The sequence below is a fragment of the Clytia hemisphaerica genome, unplaced genomic scaffold (genome assembly GCF_902728285.1).
Source record: "Clytia hemisphaerica strain Z4C2 unplaced genomic scaffold, Clytia hemisphaerica genome assembly, whole genome shotgun sequence".
NCBI classification, from domain to species: Eukaryota; Metazoa; Cnidaria; class Hydrozoa; order Leptothecata; family Clytiidae; genus Clytia; species Clytia hemisphaerica.
Window position 1 is genome coordinate 38,538 of NW_027104472.1, and position 12,975 is coordinate 51,512.

Below are 12,975 nucleotides of genomic sequence, written 5' to 3' on the forward strand. Positions count from 1 at the left end.
AAAGAGCTCGAAGAAAGAAGACTTGAAAAGGGGGACTCGAAGGAAAAGGACTTGAGAAGGAGAACTTAAAGGAGAAGGACTTCAGGGACTTGAAAAGGAGAACTTGAAGGAGAAGGACTTGAAAGAGAACTATCGTTAATTACATGCCAGAGTTACTAAGTTATTTGATGCTATTTATGTTACGCTTATTTGATATTTATTGCTTAATTGGAGAAACAGAATTGATGTTGATTGAAATCTATTAGCGTACCTTTACTACGTGTCCATAGACTTATCCCCAATAAGGGATACCCTGATCGAAGGAACAGATAAGTGATCTGAGAGGTCCCCTCAATAACTAAAGGGTGACCCCAATCGCCTAACTTCCCTTCGTCACACTGAAGGTGAACCAGAAGAACTCGCTTCGCAAGATTCAGAGATCCAAAAGGAGGAAGCTACATTACACCAAAGAAACGAGAACAGTAAGAGATTGTAGTAGAGTACTACTTAATTACACCACAGAAACTGAACTATTGTTGATTGGTAGTTTGGTTGATTTCACGTTTAATAAGGACACGTTATTTTGAAAAGGACGAAAGTGATTTTACATCGAAAGTATAAAAAACTATCAAAACGAGAATTTTACACAAAATCAAATATTTAGAATTGATCGAGGAGAGAAATATAAACATTAAATCCTCGCTTGGCATCAATTATTCAAGGGCCTGAAGGAAAGTTGGAAAGAACTGTTAATCAAGCATCTTTGATTACATTTGATTCAAGTCAAACAAGATACGAACACTTGCATAATTAAAAGATTTACGGCGGTTGAAGAAGAAACAAACTTTTCATTGAAGTGCCATCAAACAGAAGTTGAATGCATAAATAGAAATCAGGAAAGTACAACAACTGCAGGTAATACTTTTATTACTTATAAATTATTCAACCGATAAATCTGAAGAACGAGAAGAGGAGCTGTGAAAGAAAAACAAGATGGCGAACGTGAGGAGAAGACTCAATAACACGCCGGTGCCAATCGACAGAACAACGCCAAGACTGCCAGCTCCGCTGCGTCGAGCACATCGAGACATCCTCGACACCTCTTCTTCGAGTGACGAACACATTTACGAAGAGCCATACGCAACCAGCTCGAACGACAGCGTTGCCCCAAGTGGAAATGGAAGAGCAGTAACCCACGTTTTCAAGATGAATGGCCTCCAAGTGACCTTGGACAAAATACCTCAATTCAACGGGACGAGCAACGAGAACATCAAGACGTACCTACAAAAGTTCGAGAACATTGCGACCCTTGGCAAATGGAACTACCAAGAACGCCTGGATGCACTAACGGGTTACGGTTTGCAAGGTCACGCCAAGCACTTTTACAGTGCACTGTCAGACGACGTGAAAACGTCGTACCAACGGATAAAGGATGCGATGCTGGACTATTTCTCGTCGCCTGACACGAGAATGTCAAAGAAAGCGGAATTGGCCAACTTGAAGCAAGAAGGATGCTCGACTCTAGACGCATATATAGACCGTGTTGAAGATCTAACGTATCAACTGGATTACAACGGAGAGCAGAAGCTGGATGCCCTCATCGCCGGACTGAAGGACGACTTACGAACGTCAGTAACACTACAAAGATTTAAGACCTTCAGCGATGCAGTGGCCTACGTTAGACTGGAAAACGCAATCAAACCAAAGGATAAAGGCGATTCTGCCAAGCTAATCAAAGAATTGACTGAGAAAATCGACAAATTAACAGCAGGCGCAGCTGACAAAGTATGCACCGTCCAATCTGCCAATGCACCACGAAAACGAGTATCGTTTGATGACTACCCCGATGACGGAAGAGACTTGGACGATAAAATCTCCGAACTGCTCGAACAGAAGCTACAAATGGTGGTACCTCAGCCAATCAACACATTTGGCCATCCAAACTTTGCATCAACAACAGACGCAATGAGGGAGATCGAACGAATGAAGAATGAAATCAAGGACCTCAAGCGACGACGAAACAGACCCCCTCAAGATAGGAGAATTGGCTTCAAAACCAAATATGAGAGAACGGTGGATGGGCAGCCAATTTGCAACCAGTGTAGGAGAGTTGGTCACATAAGCAAATATTGCCAAGAAATTCAAGGAGGAGGACCAAGACAGTATGATCGGAGGTACGATTATCAACAGTATACCGACTATCGAGGCGGACGATATGGCAACCATAATTATACCGGGAACAACAACAACAACAACAACAATAATAACAACAACAACAGCAACGCCCTTATGTACAGACAGGATAGTGGAGGTCGAGACCCAAGGATCCCGATCACTGACGGGCGCCGTTACATGGCAACCCGAACGCCAGCAATAACAGGTCCAACACCTCAGCAACAGCACCATCAGCAGCGCCAACAAGTCCAATACCTGAGAAATGAGGCAAATGGTAAGAGTATCACATACCCTAGGAAGAGAGATTCATTCAACTTGATGGGGCAGCTGCAAGCAGCCGATCGAGATCACCAGATGGATGCGCCGCCACCAATGAATTTCAACCAAGCAGCCATTCCCGATCTAAATGCACCTATCTCTCCTGAGGACGCAATTAACTATGGTAGTGAGGAAATCCCTATGTTTAGTGACGAGGAGCCCAGCGTAGACATGCTGAAAGAATTCCAAACTCTTCGGGAAGTCGACGTATTACCAAACCTCGACGTTAATGAAATTGCTGTCTGCATAGAGGAAACCCATATGACCCCAGGAAATAATAATGATTCCCTTCCCGGTCTAACTTCTGATAGCGATGACTCCCTTCCTAACCTTAGTGGTCCCCACATTACATCCCAACTCGTTGAGTACCTACCCCCTGAAACAGCTCTAATGGACATTGGTACACCTCCAAACCTTAGTGGTCCCCACGAACCTTCCAGAAGTTATGAAAGAGACACAATCCCTGGGCTCTGCTCCAACTCCTGTTCCACTGAGGGATCCCTGCATAACTCATTTGCGGAGATATTAATAAACGACGACAATGGAATGAAACGAATCATGGCTCCATGGAAAGAGGTACCGTTAGACGAACCTTTCATCCCAAAAGACATGTCGGAGAGGAGGAACGAAGAAGATATTAGTACACCACAGTCGGTCCTCAACGTAGTTCGGGGAACAGAAAGGACAAATTCATTCCAGACAGGAGGTCCTGCTCAACCAGAAGAGAAGAATTCAGACAAAAAGAAAGACGGTTGTCGAGAAGAGCCACCATGCGGTGAAAAGACATCAAAGTCACAGGTGACAGTTACGTTTGCAAGTGGCACAGCGACGTCAGTCCGCATTTGGGGAAAGCTCTTGGGACGATCATGCCAATTCTTAATTGACAGTGGTGCAGCGATCAGCGCTATGAGCAACGACCTATGGAAAGATATCAAACAGTATGTACCGATGAAACTTTCATCGCAGGATCTTCCGAATCTGGTCACAGCCAACCAAGGAACACTAGAAATACTCGGAAGCATCTCTTTACCCTTGGAAATTGAAAAGGAACTTTACCTAACAAAGATGTATGTCATTAATGGTTTAAGCTATAATGTGGTGTTAGGACACGACTTCCTTGATGAAAACAACGGCACAATCAACTACAAAGACCGGAACCTGACATTGGAGATCAATGGGCCCGAAAAGGCGGGAGGTAACAACAAATACGAGCCCCTGCCAATACGAATGTTAACCAGCAAACCTCAAGAAATTGAAGTATTTTCGAGAAAGAAGAAGACTATACCGGCTTGGTCAGAAACAATTTGGCAATTCAGACACCACTTCCCGACGGGCGATGATTACATTTTTGAGCAATCAGAAGAGCTGAAAGTAAAGACGTCGATTTCGATCCAGCCAGCCATTCTCAGAGGAGAAAGCGGGATCATCACATTGAGAGTGATAAGTACCAACCGAGATCCAGTGGTCATACCAGAAGGATCGTTGCTGGGTACGATGTCAAAAATCAAGACAATTGCGCCGATGATTCAGATGGATGGTGATGAAGAGGAGGAAGACACATTGGACGAGGACGCAACACAGAGAGGAATGGGCAATAAAGAACAAGAAATGGGAGATCGAGGACAAGGAGATGACAACACGTCCAGAGCTTCCAAAGTGAAGATAAATCCCGAACTCAACCCGGAGCAAAAGCAAAGACTTCAGAAATTGATGAACCGATACGAAGACACGTTCGCTTCTACTATCCAGGAAATAGGGATCACGCCGATGGTTAAGCATATTATTCACACAGGTGATGCGGCTGCTGTTAGACAAAGACCGTATCGAGTGACGCCGAAGCAGCGAGAAGTGATTGATAAAGAGCTGGATCAAATGCTGGAACGAGGATTGATCCGCAAGAGTGTCAGTCCCTGGGCGTCAGGATTAATTGTTGTGCCAAAACCTTCAGGAGGAGTAAGAGTATGCTTCGATTATCGAGCAGTAAATAAAGTTACGACGCCAGACAGTCACCCCCTACCCCGAGTGGATGACTTATTGGATCACCTCCAAGGTGCAAAATACTTCACGAAGATCGACTTGAAAGCAGGATACTGGCAAGTCCCAATGGAAGAATCCTCCATCCCGAAGACCGCTTTTTGTTGTCATCGTGGTCTTTTTGAGTGTTTGGTGATGCCTATGGGAGTTAGAAACGGAAGTGCGACTTTTCAAAGACTCGTAGAGGCAGTGATGGCAGACGAATTATGGCACTTTGTATTGGCTTACCTGGATGACATCATCATTTTTAGTGCAACCTTCGAGGAGCACGTCGAACATCTACAACGTGCATTTGATAAACTCGCCAACGCAAACCTCAAAGCTAACCCTGGAAAATGCGACCTAGCAGAGACGGAGATTGCGTTCCTTGGCCATATCGTAACTCATGATGGGGTGAGACCAAATGAAGAAAATACCAAGAAGGTGAAAGAATTCCCTCGACCGAAGAATGCGAAGCAGATGAAAAGCTTTTTAGGCCTATGTAGTTACTATCGCCGCTTTGTGCCGAAATTCGCAGACTTATCGGCACCACTGTTTCATCTCACCAAACTAGGAGTCAAGTATGAATGGACACACGAATGCGAGAAAGCCTTCCAACACTTAAAAGACATCCTAACGTCTGATCCGGTTGTCGCTATGCCAGATTTTACAAAAAGGTTTTATCTTCAAACAGATGCATCCAACACTGGAATCGGATGGACTCTTAGTCAGAAGCATGATGGAATGGATAGAGCTGTGCACTACGGAGGAAGAGCGTTAAAGCCAGCGGAAAAGAATTATCCAGTGATCGAGAAAGAAGGTCTAGCCATAGTAGCAGCGGTGAAAAACTTGCATAATTACCTGGCAAACGATCAATTTACTATCCTGACCGATCACAAGCCCTTAGAATACATGCTGAAGACACGGGACCGATTCAATAAGATGATTCGATGGGTTCTTTACCTACAAGCCTATGATTTCGTTATTGAATACCGCCCCGGAAAGGCAAACGGAAATGCAGACGCTCTATCAAGAATCCCATGGGAACAACTTCAAGCTGAAGCAGCAAAAGATCCTATTCAAGAAAAGAAGTCTACCAAAAATAGAAAAAAACGGAACAACCAGAATCAAAAATAGAAAAGGAAGAGGTATTTTTCACCCCAAATACAACGGTGGAAGGAGAAGATGAATCAAACGTCATGAAATATGAATCAGAAGCATTCAAGGAGAGAAGCAAACTCGAGCTCGACGAGAGAAATTTGAATAATTCATCTCCATGCATTATAGATGAACAGAAAGGAGAGAAACAAAAGTTCTCGGCAATCACAGAGAGCCCCTTTGATAAGGAATCGATAATCAGGCATCAAAAGGCCGACCCACAGCTACTAGGAAAAATGGAATACCTCGCAGACAAAGTTCTACCCGAGGACTCAAAAGAAAAGAAGGAAATTCTTCGCGATATCGATAACTACCTCATTGATGATGGCGTGTTATATCACGTATTTAGTCCAAGATTGCAACAACAGAAGGGACATGGAAACAACTGGTTATCCCAAAGAAGTATCGTGCACAAATTCTGCAACTCAACCATGATGAACCGGCCTCTGCCCATTTTGGATTTGCAAAGACAGCAGATAAAATCCGCAGACGATATTACTGGCCCAATATGCTGACAGATATCCAGACTTGGGTGAACACATGTATTATTTGCCAACAAGACAAAGGAACAACCAAAAAGAATGCACCTTTGTATCCAATCGCGACAGGAGAAGTTTTTGAAGCCCTTCATTGCGACGTTGTCGGACCATTTCCAAGAACGGATGCCGGTAACAGGTACGTAGTCGTATTTATCGAGCGCTTGACAGCCTGGCCCGAAGCGTTTGCAGTGGCATCAACCGAGGCAAACGTAATAGCAGAGCTGCTGCTTCACCACATCATATTTAGATTCGGAGTACCGAGGCATTTCGTGACAGATCAAGGAAAGAATTTTCTTTCGAACCTGATGGCAGAAGTCTGTAATATGCTGAACATTAAACAAATAAAGACCACTCCTTACCACCCCCAATCCAATGGTATCGTAGAGCGCCTCAATGGAACGTTGGTAAAAGGAATCTCACACTTTGTAGCCTCCAGACAAAACGACTGGGATCAATATCTGCCATCAGTGCTTTTCGCTTACCGAACGAGCGTCAATGAATCGAGAAAGGAGTCCCCATACTACCTGATGTTTGGGAGAGAAGCAACCTTACCATCTGACTTACAGTTCAATCCGGGTAAGAAGCTATCACCTCAAGTGGAGGATCATCGAGCTCGAATAGTCGGTCAAGTGCAGATGGCGCAAAGGATAGCCAACGAAAATCTGAAGAAAGCTCAACGCAAGAACAAGCATTACTACGACCAGAACGTGAAAGGTAAAGAGTTCAAAGTAGGAGACGAAGTATGGTTACACAACAAGGCCAGACAGAAGGGACTGAGTCCAAAATTGATGGCGAAATGGATTGGACCATTCAGAATCACAAAGAAGTTGTCGGAGGTAAACTACGAATTATCTGATCCGCTCAACAAAAGAAAGCCAACAGCAGTTCACGTGAATAGATTGAAATCATTCAAAGATCCTAACTTCCGAGTGATGGAAGATGAAGATAAAAGCAGTGACGAATCCGAGGATATTGAAGGCTCAGAAGACATAGGAGGGGAACCAGAAGAGGAGAAAGACGACTCAAGTGAAAACAGTTCCAATCAAGAGAACCAAAACGGTGGAACCGAAGAACACGAACAAGGAAACAGTAGTCAAAATCCGGACCAAGATGGTGCAAACGGAAGAATTAGCCAATCTCTCGATCCAAACGATGACGAGAAAGGAGAACAAGAGGAAGAAAAGATGTATATGGTCGAGAGAATACTGAAAATGAAGATGAAAAGAAGCAAGAGATACTTCTTAATCAAATGGCAGGATTTTCCCGAAGAGGAGAATACATGGGAACCAGAAGAGCATCTAGACAGAATTTTGGTCGAGCAATACCTCGAATCTCAAACGCAAATGAATGCAATAGCAGTTACAAGGAATCGAATTAGAGGACCGAGACCCTACATGAGATGGTCAATAATCATGTTATTGGCAATACTGCCCATAGTATTCGGATCCAGACTAGGTAACCTGTACGACTGCACAGCAACGACACCGATGGGAGTATACGAATTTCCAACAATTCCAGATTGTACCCATTCAATGAACAAAGATTCGAAATTGATCACCAAAGAAATGGAAGTATTCAAATATTCCCCCAACATAACGCACTTCCAAATACACTATTGCTCTCTATATGAGACCACCTCAATTTGTGATTGGAAACCTGTCGTAGCATGGAGCAGAAAAAGGGCATCAAAAAAGGAATCTGAAGAATCCGAAGAGACATTCATTAGCCCAGCGGCATGCATCCAAGCGTACAACAGCCGCAGCTTCAATGGAAACCCCCTGGAAAGAAGAAGTGGGAGCCGATTGGTCAGCACTCACCCGAATGGAAAAACCGCAACTTGCAGATATTGGAGAAAAGTCACGTTGGAAATCAAAGAACTGACGATCCGATCATTCCCAGCACAAGTGGTTGGAAGATCAAAATACATCGAACAACATTTGACGCAAACGAGATGTCCCAGTAAGATACCAAAAGGGCAAACCTATGGGGTTTGTCACATGAAAGACGCTACGAAAGCTGCGTTGGTATGGAATGATCCGCATCATCCCGCCCAGGATTGGCATTCTCTCGGGAAACACGAGATCAACCAGATGGAGGACAACATCGTTATACCATCCCTCAGGATTGGAGGATCAATACAGAACACGTACGGTGAAACCGACTCGACGTTGCTATTGGATAACGGTCTGCTACTAAAAGACCCTATCATGAAAGAAAACATGTTCGAAGCACTGAAAAATATTGTCACGGACTACGCGAAACGAATGTCATCAGATGTACTTGGTCCCATACTACAAGCCCACATCATGCGAACCTTGATCAACCAGAAACAAGATATCATAGCGGAATGGGAAAGGACGTGCTTCATACAGCAAGAAGTCACGAGAATTCAACAATGGATGATTGAAGTATTTCCAACAACAGCCGCGCGATGGATTCACCAGGAACGAGGGGTGATGGTACACCTCATTGGTGAGGCAATGCAAGTTCACAGATGTTTGAAGATCTCGAATTACCGGTTAATAACAAGCCGCAGAATAGGAAATTCGTGCTATCATGACATTCCAGTGAAAGCACCTTATCACGAAAAGATAAAATTCTTGCGACTAATTGACCGCCACGTAGTTGAAAAGTCCCACAAGATCAATTGCTCTGAAAGACCACCAGTCACTTATCTCCGAAACGAGGAAGGATCATACGACGTAATTGACAAGGAAGGAAACATAACCAAGGTGATCCCAAAGAAACAATTCAAAGGAAGGAACTTCGTGAAACTACCTAAGATAAGAGGATGGGATCCGAGGATGATACGAAAACCACCACAACATTTGGCACCCTACTCTATGCTGAATATATTCTCAGAGATACATGACGCAATGGAAGAGGTGAAGCAACTTCAAATGCAACATGGGAATGGAGACTTATTAACTGGCATTGGAGTCGGTTTAGGAGGAATCCTTGAAGGTGCTGCAAGTGGGACTAGTCAAATCATTGGAGCACTAGGAAGTGGCATACAAGGAGTGTTAACAGGAGTAGGTAACCTAGATGAGAAGATAGTCACTTCCCTAGGTTCAGCGGCTAGCAACATCATCACATCAACTGGCGACGCTGTTGAATCTGCCGGAAAAGGGATCGGAAACCTGTTCAATGTATTTGGAGGAGTCAGTGGTACAATCAAGTGGATTATTATTCTATTCCTCATTGCAGGATTTGCGTACTTAAACAGAGATTCGTTAATAAAGATCTTTAAAAGAAATGTCAAACAGAAATTTACACCCGAAGAAAGCAAAGCAGGCGAACCAAAACGACTCCATCATGAGGACAATCAAAGAAGACATCGCGAGAGACGCTCCCATCACAGACATCACCACGCGAGACGATTGATGACGGAGACTGTCAACAGACAGGAAGACGGAAGTGCAAACGAAGAAGAACCGTCACAGAGAGATGTATTCACGTACGTGCATCATAACAAGAAACGTGGACACTCTCATAAAAACAGAGCAAGGCGAGGACACGTACTTGCGGTGTCAAGCCAATCTAAAGGAGATGAAGAAAAGAAACATGGAATCACAACCAGAGTTTACCTGTCAATAGAAGGTGAGACAAAACCATACATGGCACTAATCGACACTGGATCAACACACTCACTTCTAAACAAAGATATCTGGGACGCTGCAGAAATAGCACCATTTCTAACACACGTTACCGACACAACGTTGAATTCCATAACTGGAGAAGAAATAGAAACCACAGGAAGTGTAATCATTCCAACGAGCATTGTAGATCCGAAATCACTAAAGAATCAAAACTTCCTGGTAGTCCCCGGTATCGAAGAAGAAGCGATAATTGGGACAGACATCTTAAGTGCTGAGAAAGCCATCATCAATTTTCAGGAGAAGACCATTACAAGCGGCAACAAGAAAACAATTTTCCAGAAAAGTAGCAATCGAGAAGGAGTATCAAAATGCTGGATTGGCCTGGGAATTTTAGCTGCGATAGCGATTACGGCCTTGGGTACCGTTTACGGGTTGACCTTTATGAAACAAAATGTACACGAAGGAAAGGAAATTGACGGAAATCTCACACGAAACTTTGTAGAAGTCCCAACTACCCTCATGATCAAAACCGGAAAAGTATTATCAAAATGGACCAAGCACGTGGTTGTGCTTGAATTCCCGCTGCCCAAAATACTATACCCTTTCCTGAAGAAGACAGACACGAGAATGGTATTGGGAATAATTGTAGGTAGCGGACAAAGGGTTAACGCAACGGAAGAGTTCCAGAGGCTCAATGCAAAATGCCGTTTGCGGATACTCCATTGAATAAAAGAAGCAACGAAGAAAATGTAAATAGATGTAAATAACCTTAATGTTTTGATGTTCGAAATTGTGTTTCAAACTACAAACTAAACCGCACTTATATCACTATGGTAAAGACTCATTAATTTTAAAAGAGTTGCAATCATGGTAACCGAAGTACCGCAAAAGTTTGTACTATATGTATTGTGACGAAACAAAGGAAGCGGTGGAGGAAAGGAAATAACAAACGAAATTTTTGTGAAGTATATAAAAGAAACAAAAAATCATTATATTTCACGGTTCAACATTCTGATGGTTGGCAAGATGGTGCTGCGATTGTCCACGCTCAGCTTTCAAGCACTTCTGGCGACAGGACGAGTAAATCTAGAAATCAAAATGGATAAAATTATGTCACAGAAGCAACAGGCCATGCTGTTAAAGAAAATACTAGTCGACCTCATGATGAGCGATCAATCAAGAAAGAAGGAAAGATGGTTGAACTACACCATCACAAGAATTCGCTTTCAACTTATACAGCTGAAGATAGCGCCCTGTATCGAACTGCAAAGGGATATAATAAACACAAAACCCCAACTTATTCTTTCGTATTTTGGAAGGATGCACAGTGAGATAATCTTGACAAGACTTAGAAGAAGATCACCCAAAGAAGCAAGCAGTATCAGGGAAGAAGACCGCCGACTAGATATCTTAATACGTTTGACAACAGAAGAATACAGAGCTGATTATCTTCGACGAATGGGATTGAGGAAAGAAAAATTCGGAGCGTTTACGGTGTGGAGATATGAGAAACCGCCTCCACCACTGCAACGAGGAGCTCCCGTACATGAGCAATGGCCGGAAGTATTGCAAACAAAGGAAAACTTACCGAGCTACTCAATCACTTCGGCTGAATCCGACAATTCCGAACAATTCAATTCGTCATCCCAATCGGGCTCTTCTTGCTCAGCTTTAATCTGAGCCCAACGCTCGGACGGACTTACGGGGTTGTTCTTCAGTTTATTCCCTGAAAAGTAATGAAAAGAAACCATCAGGAACTGTAACAAGAATGTTATTAGTGAATCATAAAATGAAGATTTGTATATAAAATTTGATTAGAATTTTTCGATTAAAATTTTTTTTGTAGTATTTTATTTATTTGGTTCAATGATCTGGTATCAGAGAACTTTAGGACGTTTTAATATTTAATATTTGATTGTAAATTAATATAGAATTTTTCCACTTACGTTCGATGTTGTCTTCCTTATTATAGGATTTCCGAGGTGGCAACCCATCCCAAGGAAGCACTGGCCAAAATGATGACGGTCGCACAACCTCGGGCTCCGTGGGGAAGCACGGCGCACGGAAAGGCTCGTAGGAATCGGGGAATTCCAGAATCAAGGTGAAACCTATTATTGTCTCGACGACCGGCCGCGGAAGATTGATACCGGAGAGGACACTGCGCATCTCCTGCAACCGCAACGCCAATCCACCAGTAACTAAAGAATTCGTTCCCGTGGCCAGTCGCAGCGTCGAATAAATCATCCCCTCATCCATCCAGCTAGCCTTGTCCTCCGTGGCCGCGATCCACGATCGATGGGATATCTCTTCGGTGAAGAATAACTGCCGGGGAGTTCGTTTCCTCTTGATGGTAGGAAACGACAGCGCAACAAAAAAAAGGTAGAACATTTTGAAAATCGTGATTGATAAATTATAAAATCGAGTCCAAACGAACGATTAAAAACTCAAGAAGCAAATGAAGCTCACTCAAACAAAACGAACTTATCATCCCAAGTGAACGGATGAAGACTCAACCAACGTTGAATAGTCAACACTCACGGACGCGCAAGAATGGCGTCTTATCAAAATCATCACAATCCGACAATTGAAATGGTGAATTTAACGGTAGTGCACTACGTATCAAAAATAACTTTTGAATTCAAAATTAAAGAATGGATAATTGAAATACACATTCAGCATAATGAAGAATGAAATGCTGTTTATATGAAGCAAACAGCTGAAATTATAACCTGGATCCAGAGACAATTTTCGAAGAAATCACGTTCGGCCGGCTTAAGGGCGTGATTTCCGATTGAAACATGCATATGGTAGATATGAATTATAGTATTATGAATTGTTTAAACTGCAGTATTATGAATGAATTATTATGAATTACCGAACTATGAAAAACTTATGAATTTTTACAATGCGCATTGGAAGAAATAATAAAGAGACTGAAAAACTATCTTACGTTGGTAGATCATTAACTATCAACAAATTGACAATTTTTTTTTAAAGTGACGAGGACGTCACTTGTCGAACGTCGGAGATGTGAGGTTGATGATGATGAATAGTAAACGATAATGAATAATGCAAAGGAGGTTGGGACTGAGCCAACACGATGTTAATGAACTGAAAAATGAATAGACATCAATAGAGTGGGGCTCAGGCCCTCGAGCTCAGACCTCTGAATAGGGCGAGAGATTATGAGTGAG

General features: G+C 43.0%; 1 protein-coding gene across 1 annotated transcript; it reads left to right on the forward strand.

The window, feature by feature from the left end:
• Window positions 1–580: 580 nt before the first annotated feature.
• Window positions 581–5,622, forward strand: LOC136821336 (uncharacterized). Its single transcript, XM_067077574.1, has one exon. It carries the CDS (start codon window positions 973–975, stop codon window positions 5,620–5,622), a length of 4,650 nt encoding a protein of 1,549 aa, XP_066933675.1. The 5' UTR covers window positions 581–972.
• The last annotated feature ends 7,353 nt before the right edge of the window (window positions 5,623–12,975 follow it).

Excerpts from the sequence above, each read along its gene's own strand:
- LOC136821336 (XM_067077574.1), top strand. The coding sequence starts at position 973 with ATGGCGAACGTGAGGAGAAGACTCAATAACACGCCGGTGCCAATCGAC.